Source organism: Rhamphochromis longiceps, linkage group LG1 (assembly GCF_057381845.1).
Source record: "Rhamphochromis longiceps isolate RC_006_pf linkage group LG1, R_longiceps_female_GT1.1, whole genome shotgun sequence".
NCBI classification, from domain to species: Eukaryota; Metazoa; Chordata; class Actinopteri; order Cichliformes; family Cichlidae; genus Rhamphochromis; species Rhamphochromis longiceps.
Window position 1 is genome coordinate 2,045,501 of NC_140557.1, and position 24,543 is coordinate 2,070,043.

At 46.3% G+C, this 24,543-nt stretch overlaps 1 protein-coding gene across 2 annotated transcripts in view; it reads left to right on the top strand.

The window, feature by feature from the left end:
- Nucleotides 1-24,543, top strand: part of adamtsl3 (ADAMTS-like 3) — a 198,561-nt gene that overhangs the window by 18 nt on the left and 174,000 nt on the right. For both annotated transcript variants that reach the window (XM_085400428.1, XM_085400502.1), the window contains exons 1-2: nucleotides 1-209; nucleotides 1,392-1,495. The exon at nucleotides 1-209 is cut by the window's left edge and continues 18 nt beyond it. In XM_085400428.1, the coding sequence (XP_085256554.1) occupies nucleotides 1,430-1,495 (66 nt within the window). In that variant the 5' untranslated portion in view covers nucleotides 1-209; nucleotides 1,392-1,429. The remainder of the gene's footprint in view (nucleotides 210-1,391; nucleotides 1,496-24,543) is intronic.

Here is a 24,543-nt window from a genome sequence, read left to right on the forward strand (position 1 = left end):
CGCTAGGAGCCCGGAGACACTTTCCCGGAGGCACGGAGCCCCGCCGCGCGGCTCTCTCGGTACTTTGGGGTCGTTTCGGTCTCTGCTTCGGGGTGTGGACTCGGGGCAGACTTGGCGGGACCGGATCCCGGTGCGAGGCGGACTGGAGTACCCCCGATGGTGCATCTCCACAGGAGCGCATAGGAGCCCAGGACGAGTCTCCCCCGAAGGTAAGGTGTTCGTTTCCCCCTTCACGAATCCACGGCTCAGACGCTCCCACGTCCGCCCAGCCGGGCTCGCGCTACTGATGCGCGCAAAGCCAGCGCACAGGGCGGCCGTGCGGACGCGTCGCTTCGCGGTTAGAAAGTTGGAAAGAGTGCGCAACACTCCCGCGCGGAGGGGCGCAAATGCGCAGGTGAGTGCGCCCGTGTGCGCCTGAGAGAGCTGCTGCTTCAGTTCACAGACACCATCACAGCAGCTGCTGGGATTCTCCATCATTATTCATTTTCTGCTGACTGCGGCTTTATTGGATGTTCTGTCCGCAGAGCTCAGCGTGAGTTTGCACTCATATCTATTTAAGAAGCCGTGGCCGAGTAACCCGATGCCAGCTTTGAACCGCAGAGATTTTATGGATCGATACGTTTGTATTACAAGCAGCTTTGTCTAATTCCAAATTAATTATGAGGCAAAGTGAGAAAGTGGCTCCGCAGCCGTACGGAGCGCAAACCGTCCTCACTCTGTGCACCGTAATTAGTTGAAATGATCTGTGTGGCGACAACACAAAGACAACAACAAATCGAGCGGAAGTGATTATTTCCTTCACAACACCGAGGCTCCATCTGATAAGAGAAGTAAAACTGTAGTTAGGTGGAGGTTTAAACGGAGTGACGTAGAGTTAAGCTGTACAACAACGTCAAAACATAGACTGTACATAAAAGATGGGTGTAGGCCGGGGTCTCGTTGCAGAGGGATGGAGGGGGACAGTAACTGTGCTCCTGTATGAGTGTCCCGTGTCTCTGTGGTTACTGTGGCCGGAGTCCTTGCTCTGCAGCCACGGGGAGCCACAGAACCGCAACTCCCATCATCATCATGAGCAGCTGTAGTCTGTGGAGTCTCTCCAACCAACCGTGGGTTGAGAGGATTGAGACGTGAGAAAGGAAGGATCTGGGCTAACTGGTTAGCGGCAACTAAATTTTCAAAATAAGAGCAAAAAGACTGTCATCAATTTCAGTGAAATCATAAAAATGAATAGAAGAATGTCCCGATGTAAAGTCTACATGTGGGAAACACAGAGTGTTGTGGATGAAATTGTGGGGCCCACAGGAAGGTTTTGCCCTGGGGTTTGTTAGTTATTTAGCCCGGCCCTGTTCACTGGTAGTTGCTGACTGCTGCTATTTCCACTTCCTGTACAGGTTGGGCACAGAGACCCCGATTTGGGGGGCAAACCCAGATGAAGATGGAGTCGTTTACCTTCTGCAGGACTGTCCTCATCTTCTTCATGTTTCCATGTGTCCAGGTAATGAAAGCAGTGTGGACAGAGTTCTACTTTTATTCTACTTTTATACAGTCATCACCCTCACTGGGCCACAAAAACATGGAGCCAATCAGAGCGGAGAAAGTCAGGGTTCAGACGCGCTGTGCACACAGCCTCTGACGTTAGCTCTGCTGCTTAATTCGAGCTGACCCGTCCAAATCAAATAGTTTGCACAGGTCGAGAGGCTGCCGGGCAGAGCGGCGAGCCGGCTGCAGTCTTTGTACACGAGCACGAGCTGGGGTAAATGTCACCTCCTTATATGAAGCAATTGCGAGCGCAGGATTTTCTCTGGCAAATATAGTAGCTGGTTAATCCCTGACAACAGGCTGCTGTGGACCCGGTGCTCTCCATGATCAGCTCTGCAAAGAGGTCTTTATTTGGAACCCGCTGGCGTGTTAGCGAGAGCAAAAACAAACACATTGCTGTATTTTTTACTTTGTTACCGAGTTCCCTGCTGTGCCTGAACCCTTTAGGGAAGAACAGATATTTGTTCCATCTATTTTCAGGGCGCTGGGACTTCAAACCTTGCAGTGTTTACTATTGATCGCTTTGCTATTCTGGTGAACTGGAAGTTTAGATTTGAAGGCTGAGTCAGGCTGCTCATCGAGACAGATGCAATTTATGCTTTTATGTTTTTAAACATAAAATGAAGCCGATTGAATAAGAAAGAAACGATGCAGTAAATGCCGTAAATGTTGGTGTAAAACGGTGAAAATCAGGAAAAGTCAGCCGGCCTGTGCACATCAAAGCCTTTCAAGTACCTCCAGCAGCATGACTTTTTAAATGTTTTGTAGGTGGAGCTGAACTGGAGGCAGTCGCAGTGTCTGTACAAAAGAAAACCCAAAGATTTATAAATATGTTAAGGTTTAATGTGCAGGCTGGTAGGTGGTGCAGAGGACTGATGTGCTACCTACAGCACTGCTCACGGCTTGGGCATAAAATGCAGCAGTACAAGATGTGAGCTGTGACAAACAGGACAAATTCTAAAGTGATGGATGTCTAACAGTTAGAAGCTAAACTGCTGCATGTGTTGGAGAAAGTTTACAGTAAAAAACAAACGTGCCATCGTCAGTGATCCAAACACAAATGGAAAACTGTGTTTTCCAGTGTTTCCAGAAGCGTGAGGAACAGCCTGTGTCGCTTACAGTAGGTTCAGATGCTGCGTGACGGCACAATGACTTCTTCAGCTACGTGTTTAAACGGCTCTCCTCCGTACAGCCAGCATTCTGCTTTTTAATGTTCGAGTGCAGATGAAGAGAACAGGCGACACTATCCCACCTTAGTGGAGTCTGTAGGTTACTCAAAGGGTGTGGATGTACTCTGCTCCATCTGACCTCCATAATTAGATCTCACATGTGAGCAGACCTTTGGTAATTTAATAAATAACATACAGAGTTATTAAGGTGTTGATGGATGGATTCATGGACTGATTCATGGATGAATGCATGGAATTGAATGATGAATGGATGGACAGATGGGTGGCAGACGGATGGACAGATGGACAGATTCATGGATGAATGGATGGACGGATAGATGGGGTGGCAGTAAACCAGAAGGTTGTTGGCTGCTCTCAGTCTGCACGGGCAGGAGAGTGACCCAGGTTTCCCTCCGATGCGTCCTCGGGAGTCTGGATGTGTGAATGTTGGTTAGGAAGCACTGAGATAGAAGCAGCAGTCCAGAGAAGCTGATGAAGGTAAAGCTGAGATTCTTTTTGTTGGCTCCCTGCAGATGTTCTGCTGTTATTGTGTCAGGGCCGCTTTGTTCACCGCCAAGGATACTGTCATTGTTAGAAACGTGTGATATATTTTGCAGGGTCCCCATAATGCTTTCCCATTAATTCTGGATGACAGAGGCATGTTACGATTGTTGACAGCTTTAATTTCTTTCCAAAATTCAATAGAATCATTCTGCTGCAGCTTTCTGGTCCTGGAAGTTACCCTCGTGCTCATTGTCTCAGTAAAGCACACAGCATATTAATGTGATGATCATTAATAAATTAATGTACACCATCAATCAAAAACCTCTTGTGATTTTCCAAAATGTGATGTCAGCAGTTTGGGACCCAAAAATTTCTCACTTTTTTGTTTCTTCGACTTTATTTGGGGTTTATGTGAGTTTTGTTTTTCGTAGTTTGAAGCCTTAAACTTGCATTTTGTCTCGAGGCCAGCAGGGGGCGAGTCCTCTTCCTGTAAAAAATAAGACCGATAGCGTAGAAGCGTATGGGAAAACGTCCCTTGGTCCTTCTTCAGTCCTGTTAGCGTCAGAGAGGATCCAGCGTTTGCTCAGGTCATTCAGTTTCAGGAAGCTGGAGACCGTCTAAAGGCTTTAAGACCCAGTGGGTGACGTCAGGGTGGACGCGCATTGTTACTGCTCTGGTCTTCCCTTTCACATCATTGTCCTTCCAGTCAGGGTGTAATTCTCGCGACCATCATACTCTTCTTTATGCTCCATTTTTATGACTTTATCAGATGAGATACAAACTGTGCTGACAGCAACATCAGAGAGAGCGGCTGTTCCTGATTAATACATCAGCACATTTCCAAATGAATTTGTCTCTTTGCTGTCAGTGGCCCGTGTCCGTCCGACTGATTATTATCACAGTGCTTTTTCACCATCTGCTCCTTTATCTGAGTCTGAAAATACACTCAGATCTGCAAAAATCCCATAAAAAGCCGACAGTGCTCAGCGCAAACCTGCTGCTGCTGACAGGATCTAATTAGTACCACAGCTGCAGGACTCTAATGTGTAAATAATAAAGACTGAGAGATGTGTGAGGTCCACAGATGCTGGTTTTGTATTGAAGGTGCTTTTAGCAGAAGGTAATCGATGACGAGCTGACACGCCGTTATTGCAGAGTAATGTTCAGACCATCTTTTATCCCAGGAAAGCGACACAGTCCCGGGTGAAAAACAACAGCCTGTGGGCTGTCATTGTCCTACACTTGGATTTATTTTGATGATTCACCATCCAAATTTCTATAAACGTCAGTACAAACTGCTCTACAAATGCATCTGGCACTGTTTGGAGTCAGCTGATATGAGGGATTGGCTGCAGACTGCACTGATTGGTGATTTGGTGTCTTTGGAGCAGCAGATGGATGAACCCTCTGAGAGAGGCCCAGGTCGTACTCGTGGCTCTGTGACCACGTTAGCCGTGCGATCATTTATTCTCGCCTCTCTGCTAAAACTCACCGAACACAAACAGATCGTCAGAAAATGGATCGAGTGTTGTGAAAATGAAAGTGTGTGGTCACACTTTGACACCTGAAAAGTACCCAAAAAATGAGCTTGATTTGATGTTTTTGTATATGATACAAAATTAAGCTACTGTGGAACCACTGACGTCCAGCAGAGGGAGCAGTGAGTCAGTCCCCATAGACTCCCATGTTAAAACTTAGCCTGATACACAAACTGCTTGGTCTCTGTGGATAATTCCCTCTTTATAACAACTGCACAGTTTATTTAACTCGCCAGTTTAAATTATATTAAGGCTTAAAGTTTGTATTATTAGGGGCGTGGCCTCTTTGACTGACAGGTGGATGGTGACACAGGTGGCTGAGCTGGGCCTCTGGACTGTGTTTGTGCTGTTGGAGCATTTTGATGCCCCTTTACAGTCTATGGATGCAGCTAGCTAGCATTAGCTGATAACGCCTCACAGTCTCATCGTCTGTTTTGGCTCCAGAAGTCAGTGGTTGCAACTGTAACGCTAACGTGGGTGCAATATGTGTCAGCGGAGGCCCTGGCGGACCGATCCCCGGCTACCAAGACTAACCCGTGTTACCTATTTCAATCTGTTTGTCAGTTACTTCTGGTTAACTGTGTTAGCTGTCCTTCTCAGACCCGTTGGTGTTTCTGTTTTCACATTAGTTCAGCTCATCTTCACTACAGTCAGACGACAGACGTGATCAGTCTGTTTTTTAAACGTGTTTCTATCAGCAAAGGTTTTTTGTTCTTTCTGTATATGAATCAGTGGCAGTGTGAGTTTCAGTGTGTGGGTCAGTGCAGAGAGTGCACAGGTGTGTTTGAGATGTTGATGTTCCACAGACTGTGAGTCTCGTTTCTTTTCCATCTGCCAGAAATAAAAAGTTTCCGTTGTGAAGCTGACTTTTTAAGGGAAGGGTGCAGGAGCAGTTTGGGTACAGTGGATGTAAGGTGGGGGCGATTGGCTGTAAATGAGACTGGGGGTGCTGGCGGCGGAGGGTTGGTGCACGCTTGGCTGGCTGCATGGATTATCACAGGCAGATGTGGGAATCACAATCACGGCTGATTGCCTTTCACTGTCCGGGTGTTTCTGTTGACGTGCTGTAAGATTTAGAGCCTCAGCTGTTCACAGACCTTTTCCTTTTCCTGGGTTTGACCTAACGTAACCCCGTCTCATCACTGATACTGTGCAGCACTTTGTTTTGTAACTAAAATGCAATGGGGGGGGGATGCAACAATAGAAAGACAGAGCTTTGGGGGGGGGGAGGAGAAAGTAAAAGAAAAAGTGACAGAACGCTGGTCTGCTTCCTCGGGGCCCGGTCTTCCTGGTACCAGCCTCTTCCTGTCATCCTTCAACCTCTGTGTGGGGACAGCTGTTCAAATGCAGCTCACCTACATCACAAACTCTGAGTTTTTCCACCTCTCCCACCCTCACCCACACCAGCTTCCTCCCTCCAGCCCCTGTGCTCACAAACAACAACCGGACGAAATCACCGAGCCCTTTCTTTCACCCCGCTCTGAAAACAGCATTGTCTGTGATGCCAGCGAGCTATGAGGTATGGCTGTGAGGAATGCAGTTTGCTGCTGCCATTGTGTGTAGAAATGATGACAGAGGTGGAGGAACTGCAGAGAGGAGCCGAGGACTGGAAGGAAAAGGGCACAGAGGGAGAGTCCGGCTTGTTATAGCGCGAGGTTTGGGAGAAAGCTTCGTGAGTACACTTGTCTCTCTCCCTCCACACCTTTGCTTTTTCTGAACCCACTTCACACCATAAATGGACAGACGTGGAGCTGAGGAGGAGGCAGGGTCCGAGCTCGTCTTTTAGACTGAGAGGAGAGAAAGTGTGCTGTGTTGTCATCGCAGTTAAACTACATGCTCGCTTTTTACATGCAGCTTTAGCAACTTTGCACTCGGCTGCAAACCACGTCAATGCAAGCTGAAGGCTGTCGCTCGATAGAGCGGCAGAAGAACTATTTCAGTTCAGCTTTATTTACACAAAATCACAACAGTCGCCTCAAGGAGCTTTATACTGTAATAATACAATAATACATACAGAGAAAAAGCCAACAATCATATGACCCCCTATCATATCATACAGCCATCATCCTGTCTTCCTTCTCTCACCCCAACCAATCACAGCAGATGGCCCCGCCCCTCCCTGAGCCTGGTTCTGCTGGAGGTTTCTTCCTGTTAAAAGGGAGTTTTTCCTTCCCACTGTCGCCAAAGTGCTGCTCATAGGGGGTCATATGATTGTTGGGTTTTTCTCTGTATGTGTTATTGTAGGGTCGACCTTACAATATAAAGCACCTTGAGTCGACTGTTGTTGTGATTCTGTATAAATGAAACTGAGTTGAATCTGAGAGAGGAAGACAGGATAGAGACATGCTGTGGACGAGAGCCAGAGATTAATAACAAGGATGATTCAGTGAAGAACTTCATAGCACCCTCCACAGGACACAAAACACCTGCAGACTGATTTGACAAACTCCCACCCTCAGGTGTCCTCGGTAAGGTGCCCCAGTGTCCCACTGGAGGTTCTACTAAGGGAGAGACTCCTCTGCAGTGTCCTGAAAATGGAGCACGCACCCCAGTCCTTCCTAAAAAGGACCACCATAGTTTGCCTCCAAGTTTTAGTCCATTAGGACTGAAAAAGCAGGTAAAGATAGAATATCTGTGTCTCAGTGTTCACCACAAATGTGCGATCGCCTCTTGGCATTTACTCTGTTTGCAGTCCTGTGTGTGTGAAAAGAAGCGAATCTTCTAAGAAGAAGATGAGAATTTGATATTTAACAGCTGCATAATAAGCAAAGCTGAACTTGGAGAGGCTCTGGAGCTGCTGGTGTGCCAGGAATCCCCAGTTTGCAAAGCCTAACAAGAACAAAACTGTCTGCGACCCGAGCCTGCGGAGCTGCTCTTATCACGGTGTACATCAGGGATGGGTTCATGGCTCTGCATGAGCAGGGCCTCTTTAAGCGCCGAGCGAGTCTCATGAGGGCAGAATGTTGGAGAGCTTTGATTCGTCTGTGCTGTGGGGAAGCAGCCGACACCAGGGCCTGTGCTGGGGTTGGTATTTCAGTAAACTTTGACAAATTAGAGTCCATTAGATCCTCGCTAACAATAGCGGCAAAGCTAGGAGCAGGCTTTCAGTGTCAATCATCCCACCTCCCGTCCCCCACACTCTCAGAGGCAGCTCTGTTTAAAGGAAACCCAAACCCGGAGCAGGAACAATTAAGATATCCATCTGGAATAATGAAATTTTGACCATGCGGTCAGCTGTTATCAGCATCAGGGTTCGGGTCATTATTTATCCGCAGCGTGGTTCGTGTTTATTATTCAGTAGTGGATTCATTACGACGGGAATGTGGTTATCTTTTCACGTCTTTCTGCTCAATTGGAGTTCTGGGGTTTATTATTATTTGACCTCCTTCCTCCCTCTTTTCTCTCCTTCCTTCCTGGCTGGGAACCGAGCCAGTTCACGTGCGGCTTTATTAAGTTTCATATTGTTTTTTACCTTCGCCGTTGACTCGTTAACCTGCGGTGTCCCTGACCGCTCTCTGCTCCGCTGCCTTGGATTTATACCTCCTAAAGGAGCAACTAGAAAGCAGCTGCTTGTAATTGCAGTGTTACAGATAAAGGTTAAAATCAGGGGATGCATAAATGTGTTTAAGTAAGAATGGAGAGCTCAGCAGAGCTGCAGAGCTTTAATAAAATGCACACGGAGGACGGAGAGCTGCAGCTCTGTCTTTCTTTCTCTTACAGCAACATGAAGGGTTAAAACAGTTCATCATCACTTTGTATTGAGTTGCAGAAACTTTTCCCTGTAATGGGGCATGTGGAGCCAAGCCACGCTAGCCAAACAGCTTCCACGGCACAGCACAGACACTCGATCCAGGTTTAGTCTCAGCACCTGTCTGTGTCACTGAGGGAGGAAACGGAGGGTCGTAGGACGGGCCAATCAAAAACCAGATTTGATCCCCTTTAAAATGTTTGGTGTAAGATTTGAAACGAGCGTTAAGGACGACTGTACTTCAGCAAATCAGACGCTACTTTCTGCTTATTTATAATTTCTGCTTTTGTGAAAGATGCTCTCAGCAGGTGAAAGGCGTGGCAGACACCCACCTTTGAACACGATAAATGGTAAATGGCCTGTATTTATATAGCGCTTTACTAGTCCCTAAGGACCCCAAAGCGCTTTACATATCCAGTCATTCACCCATTCACACACACATTCACACACTGGTGATGGCAGCTACATTGTAGCCACAGCCACCCTGGGGCGCACTGACAGAGGCGAGGCTGCCGGACACTGGCGCCACCGGGCCCTCTGACCACCACCAGTAGGCAACGGGTGAAGTGTCTTGCCCAAGGACACAACGACCGAGACTGTCGGAGCCGGGGCTCGAAGCGGCAACCTTCCGATTACAAGACGAACTCCCAACTCTTGAGCCACGATCGGCCTTTTTTCTAAGCAGACGTCGGCGAGCGTGAGGAAAAATGGTTGTGGGGCTCTGCTGATGCCACGCTTCTCTCGAGCAGCGAGCGAGCCGTAACCGTGGCAATAAAGACACGTCTGCACCTTTTCTGGCTCAGGTTTAACCACGCTGTGAACTTGGTGAGGTCAGCAGACCCCGTCTGTATGTACGCTGTGTAAATGTGACGTTTCTGACATCTTTGCAGGTGCAAACAGCTGCTGCTCGTTCCCACACAGCCCTTTGAAGTCAGGCACAAAAGTTCAAATCAAATACAACAGTTGAACCTGCTGTCTCAGATCACTGATTACACAGTAAAAACTATCCTGAGAAGCTAAAAATGAGCTTAACATCAGCGTGATGACGATGATGTTTGTGTGCACAGGTGAGTGTTTTAATCCCACCTGGAGCTGATAACCAGTTTGCTGCTTGAGACAGCAGAACCTGAGAAACTGGTCACAGTCAGAAACCCACTGTCTAACTAACGGGCCCTGCGTAGCTCACTGCATCAAGCGGGCGCCTGCGGGCCACATCATGAGAGCGCCCGGCCCGGGATCGGGTCTGCCCCCCCCTTTCCTGTTGATTCTTCCCTGTCAAAAAAGACCAGAAAGAAAATATTAAAACAGCAGCTAAATAATAAACATATAGCATTTAAGTATGAGGTATTTAAAGTAGTATACTAGCAATACTGAGCAGGGATAGCTCAGTAGGTAGCGTGGTCGCCCCATCATTGGAAGGTCGGGGGTTTGAATCCACCGAATGACTGCCCTGCGCTACCCTTGAGCACACTGCTGCCTGGGCGCTGGGTTGGTAGCTGCCCACTGCTTCCCTGAGTGAGTGGGTTAAATGCAGAGGACTGCAAATATCTCCCACGTGTGAGACTATAGGAGGTTTAAAAACATAGTCGCTGTTTGTATTGTGATCAAGATGCTCGGGTGTTTGTCCTTGCATCTCTGCAGCTTTTTCAGAGTGTCTCTCTCTCACACACACACACACACACACACACACACACACACACACACACACACACACACACACACACACACACACACACATCCTCCTGGAGCTCAGGTTCAGTGTCAGCTCTGGTATTTCAGCTAAAGGTGAGGAGTGAAAAGATCCCTGTGTCTGCCCACACCACACAAACTGCTGTCAGGGTCACCTCTTCACCCCCACAGTTACATGCTTCGTGTGTGTGTGTGTGTGCTGATTGGGAGGAGGCTGAAAAGCTCTTTCATACACACAGTGTGGCCATTCACTCCCAGCCGTGAGCTCTGTTTCTCCCCTGCACCTCCTCTGCTCCGGGCCTCTGCCAGTCAGCTGGGCTGAATCTCTCCTCTTCCTCATCCTCTCGTTCTTCTGTTTATGTCTCCTCACTTTTTTTTTTCTTCTGTCTCAGGCCTTTTAAACGTCGGCAGCGACCTCTCTGTTTGCTCTGAGCTGAGTTTGTTGTGTTTGATGAGCAGTAAAAGCTCTCCAGGCCTCCCTAATAAAATGCTAACCTTTGCAGACCTCTCTTTAACGACACGTAAGGGGTGCACGCCGTTACACCGTGTCCTCATGGGACCCCACGCCTCCCGTCTGTGGAGAGCCTCTCATAATGGCACAAACAAACCTTCAGTGTCCCTGCAGTCAGTGCCTCTGATAAATGTGACACAGCCAAATAAACTTGTGTCACACCTTTAAATAACAACCATCTGCCTCTCTTCATTGGCAGTGAGGCGGTGGAGAGGGTGAGCAGTTTTAAATTCTTGGGGGTAACTGTGACCGAGGACCTGTCCTGGGGCAACCATATCACCTCAGTTGCACGGAAGGCCCAACAGCGCCTCTACTACCTGAGGAGACTGCGGAGCGCACACATTCCCAGATCTCTGATGTTGAACTTCTACAACTGTGCCATCAGCAGCGTTCTGACGTATGGATTTCTAGTGTGGTTCCCCAGCTGCACCAAGGCCGATCAGCAAGCACTCCAGCGGGTGGTGAAAGAAGCTGGCAGAATTATTGGAACAAGTCTGCCAGAGATCAGTAATATCTTCCCCACTCGCTGTCTGAGGAGGGTGCACAGTATCCTGCGGGACCAACATCACCCTGCGCGCCACCTTTTCCATCTGCTGCCCTCAGGGAGAAGGTACAGGTCTATACAGGCCAGAACATCCAGACTGGCCAACAGCCTGTATCCACAGGCTGTGAGGCTCCTGAACTCTCTGCCCCCCTCTCACGGACAATAACCATATCCAACTTCTTAATAGCAATGAACTGGTCTGCATTGGTGCATCATATCTTTATTCTCTTCCCCCTCCTGCCCCCCCCCCCCCCTCTTTCTTAAATAGATAACTATCATATCTGATATCATATCTCACAGTACAATAATATTGAATGGGTTGCATTGTTGTATTTTGTCATGTTTCTCAGGTCTTTGTCTGAATTTCTACGAACATTATTGCTAAGGATTGTCTTATTGCATTGGAGTCACACTGGGTTAAATATGTACACTTGGGTTTTAAGGGGTATTTATTATTTTCTTCTTTTTTTTGGGTTGTATGGAAGCCCCAAACGCAATTTCATTGTTCTTGACAATGACAATAAATAAATAAATACTAAAATACTAAATCCATGAATTTAAATTCTTCTAAAATACTCCTGCTCTTGCTCCTCACCCGCTGGTTTAGTGGAAATGCACAAGGAGAGGATCTCAAATGGGTGACAGAACAAATTTAATTAGGTACGGTTTTTATAGAGAGTCCCGGGCAGGGCGGGTCCACGAGGATCTCCAGGTTTCCCTTTAAAACATTCGTAGTAGCTCGTTTCATAACCCGAGCTCTTAATCGTTGGGATGGCGAGCATCGATGAAGGCCATCTTACCCCCGTCATTGTGACGGAAACCATCTACAAGCGGTACAGTTTTAAACCTGTGCTAGTCTGAGACTGCAAAAATAGCCTAAGACCTCCAGATGTTCATCACAGGATCTGCAGGTAACTCTTACAACATGAGCAGCAGAGGAGGAACGCCAGGAAAAAGCTTTAGCCGTCCAAAAAGAACATTAGAGCAAAACTGCAGTTTGCCAGTGAATATTCAGGCAAAGAGCTTTGGGAATAAAGTGCTGTGGAAAGATGGATCAAAGATAACGTGACCAAACAGCACTAACAGTAGACTTGTCTGATGCAGACCAAAGGCAGCTTTTCATGAGAAGAACCTCAAACCAGCCTCGAAGCATCGTGATGAGAATATTCTGACCGCGCGGCTTTCAGCCTTTCATGCAACAATTCTGCATCATGTTGCAAAGAGGAGGAAGATAATTTGAGGACATGAAAACTGAAGTGCCGAAAGTCAAAATCACACCACAAATAAAGCGAAGTAGCTCAGGAAGCATAAGCATGCACATTTTTGCAAACCAGACAAGCGTGGATTTATTTTTCAGAATATTTAATAATAGCTTCAGAAGTGAAATGAGGTGTAAGAACACAGCTGCGATGCAGTAAGTCAGAGCGATCATCGGCTCTCCACCTCAGCCTCTGTGATAAACGACTTCTTCTGCACCTCCATCTCTGTCTCGTTTGTCTCGACTGAAGCATAATTGGATTTTTTTTAGTTTGTCTAAAGAAAGGACCTGTGAGCTGCAGTAATCCTGCAGCTACTCTGAATATCTGCCTTTATGTCCAAAAGAGCAGAAGAAGCTTCTTTATTTGTGAAAATGTTGTAAAGAGGCTGCTTTCCCTGACTTACAGCTAGCGTTCGATAATGAGACCACGACGGATTTTGTCAGTCATCTCAGGGTGTTTCATGTTCTCAGGAGAAGCTCCCACGGTTATAGAGGGGACCTCCAGCGATCGGGCAGAAACCAAGCGTGTGTGACGTCTTCCATCGGCCACCGAAATCTCGCCGCAATGTTTTAAAAAGCAACGTTTTAGCTATTTCACCATTTTAAAAATGAGACGTGAAAAGCGAGGTGTGGATCTGACTGCCACTGTACGGTAACACATTCCTGCTGTATCACCTTTTTTAAAAGTCGCGCTCTCATCGTGTTTTAATTAGTAAGACTTGAAACTTCAGACTGACACTGTGAGGTCAGCAGGAAGGTGTGCAGATCAGCTGAGCACAGGCTCATTTTCACATTTCTATACAATCAGAATAGGAACCAGAGGAGTCGCCCCCTGCTGGACACTAAAAAGAAAGCAGGCTGAAGACGATTGGCTTTTCACACCTGAAAGTTTACTCGTGATTCAGAGCAGCTGCTCTGAATTCAGTTCGGCCGCTTGGCATTCCTGTGACCTGCAGCGTCGGTCTGATAAGATGTTCCAGAAGGTTTGGTTATAGCTTTAAGTGGATCACAATGAGGCGGCGAGGGCCAGCTCGCCCTCAATTAATCCAGCATCTCTCCAGCACCCGCTCTCCCATGTGCTCTATTTATGGCTCTCTCCAGGGTTCTCATATCTTCAAGTATCTCTTAATTATCTGAAGAGAGAGCTGTGTTAGGATTCACTTAAAGTGCAGCGGAGGGTGTAAACACACACACACACACATGCTCACCTCTGGACTTTCTTCGGGTGATATTAAAGATGTAATCTGTGGCTGTCCAACAATGGCGTGTCCAGCGGGGTGGCCTGGGGGGGCACAGGCCACCCGCCCAACCAGACTGGCCACCCCAGGGGCCACCCCAAAGGCAAAACAATAAAATTCAATCAAATATCAAATGTCCGATTATGTTTTCACGGTGACGCTCAGATATCCGAGTGTAAGTGAATGCAGCATCGGCTTCTGCGCTATGTGCATCACGTTAGCAAAGGTAGGAGAGCCAAGCAGAAAGACGGCACTGCAGGAAACAATTTTTCGGTGAAAGAAAATGAGGACAGAATAAATGTCCCGGTAAGTAATATTAAGTTTGTTGAGTTTAGTAAACTTCGGTGAAATTAGAATACCAAGGAAAAAATAACACTTAAAGAATTATTGCAGCTGATCGTCTTTTCTCTCTTGTTTATTTATCGCCCACTTTGCGCCAGAAAGAGGAAACCAGCAGATGTTGCGCTAAACAACAGCAGCAGTTTAAGCTTGATCAGCTGTTGTTAGAATGTATTTAATATTAATTTCTAGTATCAGCTGATGTTTGCTGGAGCCACAGCTGTAAAGCTGCTGGTCATGATGTCAGTTTGGATATGTGGTGAGAGGGACACATGAAACCAGGAGATGTCCTTACTGAACCATCAGAGCTGAACAGGTGATGGAGAAACAGGTTTACCTTTTAGGTGACATGAATGAGTTGAAGTTATGAACTGTTTCTGAGAGACAAATAACACCAGGATCCTTTTTTATGTAGCTGACAGCTGGTAACTGTGCAGGGGCGGGTCTAGCAAAGTGTTGCCAGGGGGGCATGTAGGGCATTAACAGGGAGAGGGGGGCGCAAAGAAATACTTTTCTTTCTTATTCTCATTTAAAATATCTAGCTTTTATTAAATAATTATCTGAATCTTACAACCAAAGTTTTTATCTGACGTAAAATGTATAGAAATCATACATATACCAACAAGACTGTACATCACTGTCACAACAGGGTTTGTTTTCATTCAAAGGCTTTATGGCTTTAATACCTGGTGGGTCGGTCTGTAGTCAAAATGCCCGATTTTCTGTCCCAGTCCAGCCCTGCAGGTTAATACTGGCAGTGTCACCATGCCAGCTGACTGTATTTCATCATCAGCCAGTGTTGTTCTTTATCAATATTACCAAAGTTTACCATAAGGCAGCATAGAAAGTATTTACTTGCTTTCAGGTTTTATTCAAATGTTAGTCTTTTCAGTTGTTTCTCCACTTTTTTCCTGTTTCAAAATCAAACACCAGATTGTGAGAAGATTATCTTCTTTTTTTAACAGGCAGAGAAAGTTTTGCATTGGAATTGGCTAATTTGTCAATTGTTTGTTACAAATGTTTGTATTTTATTATTCAAAAATGTTTTTGCCCAAAACATATGTGCAGTATATGTCAGTAAAAATACTATGCAAATATTGATGTCCTTGAATGCTGAGTAAACACTGACAAAGCACTGATTGTATCTCTTGTACTTTATCAACGCAGTATCTAAAAACTTTGCACCGTAGTGGTTAAAATCTCATTCTAATAAGAGTTAAAAGTGCATTTGGTTATTAGGTTTATAGGATTATTGAATTATGGTTAATGGTTGGTAGAATTTTTTTTTTAAAACATTATCTGCCAATTAAATCTGCCACCCTTCTCCAAATCTGTGCCCCTACCTGGCCCCCCCAACAAAAATTTTCTAGACACACCACTGCTGTCCAAGACTTCCTGGTGATGTGAAGATTAAAAGATTCCCTGCGTCTCTAATCTGGGTTAGCCTGCTGAAGGGTTTCCACATAGGGTTAATCTGGGTCCTGCTCAAATGCAGGTCAACAAGATGATAACATTTAATGTGATTTGGCTTGTGTAGAGTGTGTCGAGTGTGTAGTCCTTTCAAGCAAAGCAAGGAAATTGGCCATAATCCGTGCACTCCTCCTTATTTCCTGTTCCAGTCATGAGTGTTTGTATTGAACATGGCCGGCGTCTCTAATAACGAGGTCGGTGCATGTACTGTAAAGCTAACCCACGCAGCAGACGGGTCTTGCCCGGATCTGGTGTCAAGCCGGCACTGCTGGCTGACCTCTGGCGTGGTAAGTGGTATGTCATCCAGATATGGGCCAGGCCTGGCGTAGATGGCACTGTTTATGTGATGGCATGCCACATCTGGCCTGATTGTGGTTTGGGTTATGTGGCCCAGGCTCCTAGAAAACAGGTCTGGCCTGGATCCGGCATCAAGTTGGCACTTTTGACTGACTGGTGTCATGGCAGAGTGTATGTCAACCAGATGTGGGCCAGGTCTGGCAATGATGGCTCTATTTATGTTGGTATTTTCCTATTTTAGTTAGAAAACCCAAATGCCATGTTGCAATACTATACTGGTATGGTAGCCAACGTTTCAAATGCAGGTTGGACAGGTTTGTGAGTGTACACTTTATCCAAAACCTAGTGACGGTTTACTCATGTTTACCACCGGGTAGCTGTAGTTAAGGAGGTAGAGCAGGTCACCTACTGATCAGAAGGTTAGGGATTTGATCCTTGGCTGCTCCAGTCTGCATGCCAGGAGTGTGAATGTAGTCAGGAAACACTCAGTTTACAGAAAGTGTGTGAATGTGTTGTGTAGAGCACTTTGGGTAATCCGGGAGAGCAGTAAAGAATCAGTCCATTCACTGTCTGAACAGAGTTTCGTCATGTTACTTTTGCACTATTATGTTCCAGCACATGTTGTTATTACATGGCTTGATTAAGGCACACATTAGGCTGACATCTGGGGCCAGAGCTGAAACTGTTCTGGGCCAGCACAGGGCCAGCAGTGTGTCTGCAACTGGCCTTGTGCTGGCCCATGTGTGGGCCACCTCTGGGCCACCAAAGGGCCGTCATTCTTTGCGGTCTGTGGGCCAGATCTGGGCCATACCAATTTTGCTATGTGGGAACACTCTGAACTCTGTTTATCATTGTTTTTTTCTACTCTTACATCTGTGTGATGTCATAGAGAGCTGATATCCTGAATACGTCATCTCAAGCACATCTTATTATTCAAACCTGGTGTTTGGCATTCGGAAGAATGTTTGTTCAAAGCGGGACAGGCTAAAACTGCTCATTTCAGACCGAGGATGGGCTGCTGAGCTCGTAAAATCATGCAAAGCTATGATAGCAAAAACACAAAGTACACAAAGCTGGAAATGAGCAGAATAGGTCGACTTTAAGATACCAAAATGTGTCTGAGTGAGAGGCAGGTCAGATTGTGAGGACATCGCGCTCTCATTGGGTGATGATGACAGGTCAGTAACTATCCGTGATGCAAGGGGTGGATCTAACTGACCGTAGTGACAGGGCAACAACATTTTGTCATACATAGCTGCTTCATCAGTTTTATGATCAGAGCTGACACTAGATTAACTCCTCAGTTAGCCATCAGGTGAGCAGAGTCGCCCCCTGCTGGACACTAAAAAGAACGCAGCTTAAAGGCGCTTCTGCTTTGGCTTCACCTTTCAGACCCATCCATGTCTCCTGCTGTGCAGCCCCCCCGCACCTCTGTCCCCCCTCTCCTGCAGCATGGAGGACGACAGAGCGCCGCTCCAATAGTAAATAATAATTCAAACTGTGAAGGTTGCCAAATGTTGCTGTGACATTTTTTGGGAACAGACGACAAAGTTTTGTTGAGTTGTGTAAACGAAACATTAAGAAAGGAAATGAGTTCTCTCACAAAAACAGTCATTTGTAGCTCGCAGACATTTACAGCTGCTGTGACACACAACAGCTGTCTGCACTAAAGCACACAGGACACAGTTGTTATTATAGCTCATGAAACCAACCAAAGCCTTTTTATATGTCCTCATGTTTTGTTTTTCATAAGCGTTTTTTAATAAAAGTTCTTTTGACTTATTGTCAAAATACCTTGTTAATACAGGAAATCGCTTTTAGCTTGTCCAGGTGAGGGACAGGTGAGCTATGTGTTGGCGAGGTGTCAGAAGAATCACTTCTCCTCTCATATGTCTTCATCCAAACAAGGCACATATGTTATAACTTGTGAAAAATGAAGGATGATGAGCTGGGTGAGCTACGAAGTGATTGGTCCATACCGTCCAGCACAATGTCAAACCTGGAGTCCTGAGGAACTGTTTGGTTTAATATAAATGAAATGGAACAAAACATTCCTGAAATCATCACATAAAAACCGGATTATCCCGTTTAAATTGGGAGAATATCCATTAAAGGTCATCTTGTTGCACACGTACAGGCTCCATGTTTACAGCTCTGACTGGAGTCCTGTTCTCATCGCTGACGTTGGGATTTTCACGTGAAGGATCAGCAGCTGCCGTCAGGGCTGCGTCCACGGTTTCCACACCTGAAGGCGGTGCATCAGATTAGGAGTACGAACAGAGCATGCTCAGTCATTCTTTTGATACATGTAGGGCGTGGCTGCTTCATCCTCCACATCACCGGAGAACCCGTCAGGATTGGGTTCCTATTAGCCACATGCTAAACAAGAACAGCTTTAGGCACCAGAAGACGTTACCTTCAAAATCAGGTCATAGGGATGAAAATTGCACATGAAGGATGGACGTGGACCTGATCCTGAGCAGGTCACTGGCGACCTGGTGGATGTTCAGAGGTGAATGTTAGGAGTGAGTGGCCACATTTGACTCTGTGGCCTGCGGCGATTTGCCCGAGTAAAATAAAAAGTTAATGAGACTTCAGTCTGAAGCATCCCAGCGTGAGCAATGCTCTCAGCCAGGCCGGCCCTTTTTAAGTCCTCTGGCTCGACCGCGATGTGATGCTGTGGAGGTTTTAGTGAGTGTGTAGTGACATCTTCACATAGTTTGTTACATTCAGCTGAACCGAGTAGTTTAATAAAAGCGCCGCTCGGCCCTGAAGATAAAGTCGACCTGCAGGATTCCTTCTGCTACGGGAGCAACTCCTCCTCCTCCTTCACCTCCTCCTCCTCCTTGTGCAACTGAAATCTCAGACAGTGTAGCGTGAACTTAACCATTCATGGCCTGAGTTTGGGTAATGCACCCAAACTCGTCACCCATTAACAGAAGACCGTTCATGGAAATAAATGGCCCTCATTAGGATGGCTCTTTCACTCTTCGTTACTTCAACACAGACAGAAAACTGCACACACACACACACAGACTCACACACACAGACTCACACACACAGACTCACACACACACACACACACACACACACAGACTCACACACACGCACACACACACACACACACACACACTCACACACACAGACACACACACACACACACACACACACTCACACACACAGACTCACACACACACACACAGACACACACACACAGACTCACACACACAGACACACACACACAGACTCACACACACGCACACACACACACACACACACACACACACACACACACACACACACACACACAGACTCACACACACGCACACACACACACACTCACACACACAGACTCACACACACACACGCACACACACACACACGCACACACACAGACTCACACACACACACACACACACACACACACACACACACACTCCTGTGGTCTTGCATCAGAGTCGTATGTCTGGATTAATTATGGATACGAATCATTCTGGGTGACTGAAAACTTTCTCCTCCTTAAGTAAAAACCATCTTCGTCACAATAAGACCTGAAATATCTATAACACAACTGCACAAACACAGAGGGGGCGGCGCACTCTGATTGGCTCAGGGTCAAAATAGATGTGATGAGATCAAAGCCTTTCGTCCCGCTCTTTCAGCCTCTATAATAAGAAAAGATTATCTAACAGGAGGCAGCTTTGTTTGCTGAATTAAATAAAGGACACATTTTTATGTGTGTTGATGGAAATAAGTGAAAATCCATCAGAGGGGAGAAAATAGAAACTTTTAAAGTTCCTGAAGGGAGCGGGAGCTGATCCTGACGTTTGCTGTGGGTGGAGCTGTCCTCGTCTTCCCGGACTGCTACAAATGGCCTTTTTAGTTGGAGCGTCCCTTTCTGGGACGTTTACTTCGTGATTGAGACACGAGAGCTGGATTTGGACTGAAAGCTGTTTCAGCTGTTAGCGGCGTGCTCACCATGGGGTGGGGTTTACTGGATACAGTTTAATGCAGCGTTATCCACCTTCTGCATGAATGACGCAGCTTTCAGTGGGTCTAGTTTTTGTGTAAGCTGGTGGACTCAATGATGCTGCTTTCAGTTTTATTTATTCAGCTTCATGAGTGGATTCTTCGCTAGTTTTCACCAAACTCATGATCTTCCATGATCTGGAAAAGGTCATCCGTGCCGTTCGTACACGTCCGTCTCTTTTAGCTCGTTTGCAGATGGTGCAGCAGAGCTTTGTTTACGGTCACATCACCAGAGAGTCGGCCTCGCTGCACTCGCTCTCTGTCCATTTTAGAATTCACTTGAAGATTTTTCTGTGCTTTTTAAGGCTCTTAATGGTCCGAGTCATTCAGCTCTCGGTCTCTCGTGTCCTACGGCCCGAGGTCACGCCTCAAACAAAAAGGTGACAGATCCTTTGAAGTCGCTGCTCCACGGTTTGAATCAGTTACCGCTTGACATAAAAAGAGCGCCGTCCATTTCTGCTTTCAGGTCGAGGCTAAAAAACTCAGCTTTACTCTCTGGCTTTTCCAGCCCACTGATCTCTCAGCTGTCCCCTGCTCTGGGCTAACTTATTCCAATTCAGTTTCTGATGGCACAGATTTCTGCCCATACTATGTATTTGTATTTTTTTGTTTGTTTCTTTTATATGTCCAAAGTAAAACGTTGTAATCATCATCATCAGTTTGTTTCAAGAAGAATATTTGATGTTTTTAGTAGCAGGCGAGGGGCAGCCAATCAGAGGAAAGAAGGCCTTAAAGAGACAGAGGGTGAACTGTGGGGAACATCTCAGGTCCTTTTTAGAGAAACCTGATGAATATTTTATTATGAACAACACTTCCATGTTTTCTAAGCTCTCAATGATGGATGAGAACACACAGAGACATGAATGTTATCAGTTAGCAGTAAACGGTGCACGTGGCAGCTCCGTATATGATTAAAGTAACTCAAAGCAGCGTAAAGAACCTGATCCAGCGAGGACAGGCTGATGTTGCTGGGATGATACATTTTTTTCCTTTTTTTTTTTTTTTTTTTTTCTTTATTGAACTTTTAATTGCAAAGCAGGAAAACAGCAGTCACCAGCATATACATACACAGGACAAAGATGCATCTACATGTATAGCAGGACGTGGGAGGCAGAAAGAAAAAGCCAACAGCAATATTCATAAACAATGAAAAACAATCGTCCCTTTGTTGCCAGGCTAAATCCCGTAAGCCCGATTTCAACCTCTGAGCAGAAGGAGTGTCCAGGTGGGCCAAAAAAGGGTCCCATATGCGATAGAAAAGGAAAGGTTTGTCCTTAAGTGCCGTAGAGAAGGCTTCCATTGGCATAATACATATCACAGACTGTAGCCACTGGTTGACAGATGGGGCCTTATCAGAAATCCACAGTACCATAATGCACTTTCGAGCGTAGTGCAGCAGTATGTGAAGGAGATCTTTGCTGCGAAAGCCGGCAGGTAGCTCATCATTTAGTCCTAACAAGCAAGTCCTTGGACCCAGATGCAGTCGGCAATTAAATATAGTACATAGCTTATCTATGAGTGATCTCCAAAACTGTAGAATAACAGGGCAGCTCCACAGACAATGAAAAAAGGAACCAACAGCAGACTGACATTTGTTACAGAGATTAGGCAAAGCTGGATACATTATGTGTCTCTTCTCAGGTGTAATATAAAGCCTATTTATAAGTTTAAACTGCCTTTCCCAAATAGAATTAGATGCCAAGGCTTTAAAAGGACGACAACACAACTCATCCCAAGCTTCAGCATCTATAGCGCCTACGTCTGATTCCCATTGGCCCTTGATTTTGTTAGAGTTATCCATTCTAAGATCAGAGAGAATGTTATAAATCTTTTTAGTGATACATTTTAGTTGGGTAGTTTTTACCATGAGTGATTCTATAGGAGAAAGACCAAACCCTCCATTAAAATCCTTCAATTTAGAAGTAATATAGTGCTTTACCTGGAAGTACTTCAAAAAATCCTTATTGGTCAGACCAAACTTGCTTTTCAGTTGATTAAAAGTAAGAAGAGAGTTCTCATGAACAAGGGGATGATACATTTTTAAAGGACCTGACCTTGAAAACGTCTCAGAAGCTTAAGTATTTGAGGTCAGCCGCTGAAGCCGAACAGATTGCTCTTCCAACCCCCCCGAGCGTTGATTTCTGACCTGCTGCACGAGAGTTTCACTTCTGACTTTAACAAATAATCCATCCCACGCTGTGCAGCAGCTGCCTCCTCTGGCACAGTGGGTCAGCCCTTTGGGATGGCGGATGCCCTCCTTGTGTTATTATCCCAGCGCTGGCTCCTCTGAAGTGAGCCGGCGATCCAGCGTGAACCGGCCGCCGCAGGGAGCTGCAAGTGTGACGGCTGTCCTGACACTCTCCTTCCACTGGTGTGTAAACTCAATTAGAGCAGCGGCCCTATGCCACGCTGCACGGCTACGAGTCAGTAACTCACAGCAGGACAGCTTGACTTTCTGTCAGTGTGTGTGTGTGTGGCCTAATATGGAGATAGTCCTCGTTTGGGATGACAAATCACGCCACTTTCAGGGAGACAGTCGGGCCCACCGGTGTTGCTCATGCCGACCTTGATTGGAACAATAAATCAGAACCAACAGCTGTCATGTAATCTCTGGTACAGTCACTAATCAGACACTGAAAGGGGAAAAAAGGGCAGCATTACGCTGACGTATCGACCGTGTTTCCGGGCGTCGCCGTCGCTGGATGAGGCTCGAGCCCTTTTAATGTGCTGCAGTATTTCTTTTGTTTTTTTGACACCAACCCCCCAAAAACTATTCAGACATCATTCTCACCTTCTGGAGATTTTTACCCCTCAGCTGTAAAAGGCTGACGCGTGTTCTCGCCACCCTGCCGGGCGGGCGTCGTCGTCACGGTGTGTTCGCGATAAGTCGAAAACGAGGCGACGTAGGAGCTTCAAATTGACACGCAGGTGTATCTGCTAAGTGGCTGTTCACGTGCAGCATGTCTTCAAGCTCGGTTTTTGAAAGGTCACAGGTCACCTGATGGGCGACAGCCTATCTCCAAACAGTCTGATTTCTGAACGCAGACACCGTCAGTCCGAGTCGGACGTTCGGTCAGGATCTGGTAAATTTACTGATTTTAATAATAGAACAAATTTGTTTGATTATGTAAAATGAAGAATATGTTAAAATAATTGGTTGCTTGGTTACAGAGGCTTTGTTTCTTGGTCTCCACGGCTTATTTCGATGACTTGATGGCGGCTGCTCAGCTGCAAATTTGCATGTGCATGTGCGATGTTTGAGTTTCTCTTCATTTAGATGCAGTTTTCTGTTTTGGTGCAGCGGTAAGTTTCCCCCTGATTTGTCAGTTAATCACCATATCATCACACAGCACGTTGACCTGATCCAGAGGCAAAGATGCAGCAGGCTGATCGCAGACTGACTCCGCCTTTTTGCTGTTTTGTTGTCGTCTTTGAAGATGGCGGCTGACGTGGTCATTTGGACAGTTTTTACTCTCAAACAGATTTACAGAAAACTGCATACATTGTTTTTCTATACAGAACCGTGTGCAAACATCTTTGGCCAAATTCTCCTCAACTGTGTTAATAAAGAGAACGTGGATTAGTGTGAAAGCGAGCGGAGAGGTTGGCGACTGATGAAGGTGTGTCCTCGCCGGCTCCTCGGGGAAACGCACAGCGGTGGCTCTTATGCTGCGTCTGTCTCTTAAGTGGCTTTAAAAGCCTGCAGGAGACGCCACTCCCACTAATCTCAACGGTGGATCGTCTCGCTCTCGTACAGTTCGAGTGGCCTGGAAGCTCGCACTCTCACAGTCTCACTGCCCCCCCCCGTCCTCTCCAGGGAGCTCTGTAAATGCCACACGCCAGTTATTTCCATCTGCTCTGTGTGCAGCACAGATTCCACCCCTGTTACACCGATTATCGCTCTCTCCTGCTCAGACTCTGGGTTATGCTTATCATTCAGGATCCAGCGTGAGACTTTCGCCTTTCATACGTCAAAGTAATGAAGAATATTGAAGCATAAAAGCAGGACTGATAAAGAGCGAGCAGAGAGCAGCAGGGAGATTAATTCACACCCATGAGGAGCAGATTGTATCTCAGGCTCAGATTTATGCCCCCAGTTAGAGAAGTCGGTCTCAGAGTGGTTGGAAATGTGTTCAGCGAGGTCGCTCACACGTGTTCCTGTGCACACAGGAAGCAAACAGTTTGAACGCATGCAAGAGTCAACATCACAACCTTAATGGGTGCTCAGATTTCTCACAGGAAAAACTCAAACTTCCTGTGCAACAAAGGTTTAAATATATTTCACCAAAACTGTGGACGGTCTGTTAGTGCAGTGACCTCACAGCAGCCATGTTATTGGTCACATGATGTCATTAAAAGGCTCCAACAGCACAAACACGGTGCAGAGGTCCAGCTCAGGGGAAGCTAGCAGACAGCTAGCAGCTACACCTGTGTCACCATCCACCTGTCAGTCAAAGAGGCCACGCCCCCAACTTTAAGCACTAACAATCTGAACAGTTTGTGTATCCGCCTGTAAACATGTTTATTTTTTCTATGAACTTTAAACGTGGAGCCTCTGCTGGACACTGGAGGAACTGCAGATTTACACATTCACTGATATCCTCTTTCTGTGTGTGTGTGTGTGTGTGTGTGTGTGTGTGTGTGTGTGTGTGTGTGTGTGTGTGTGCGCT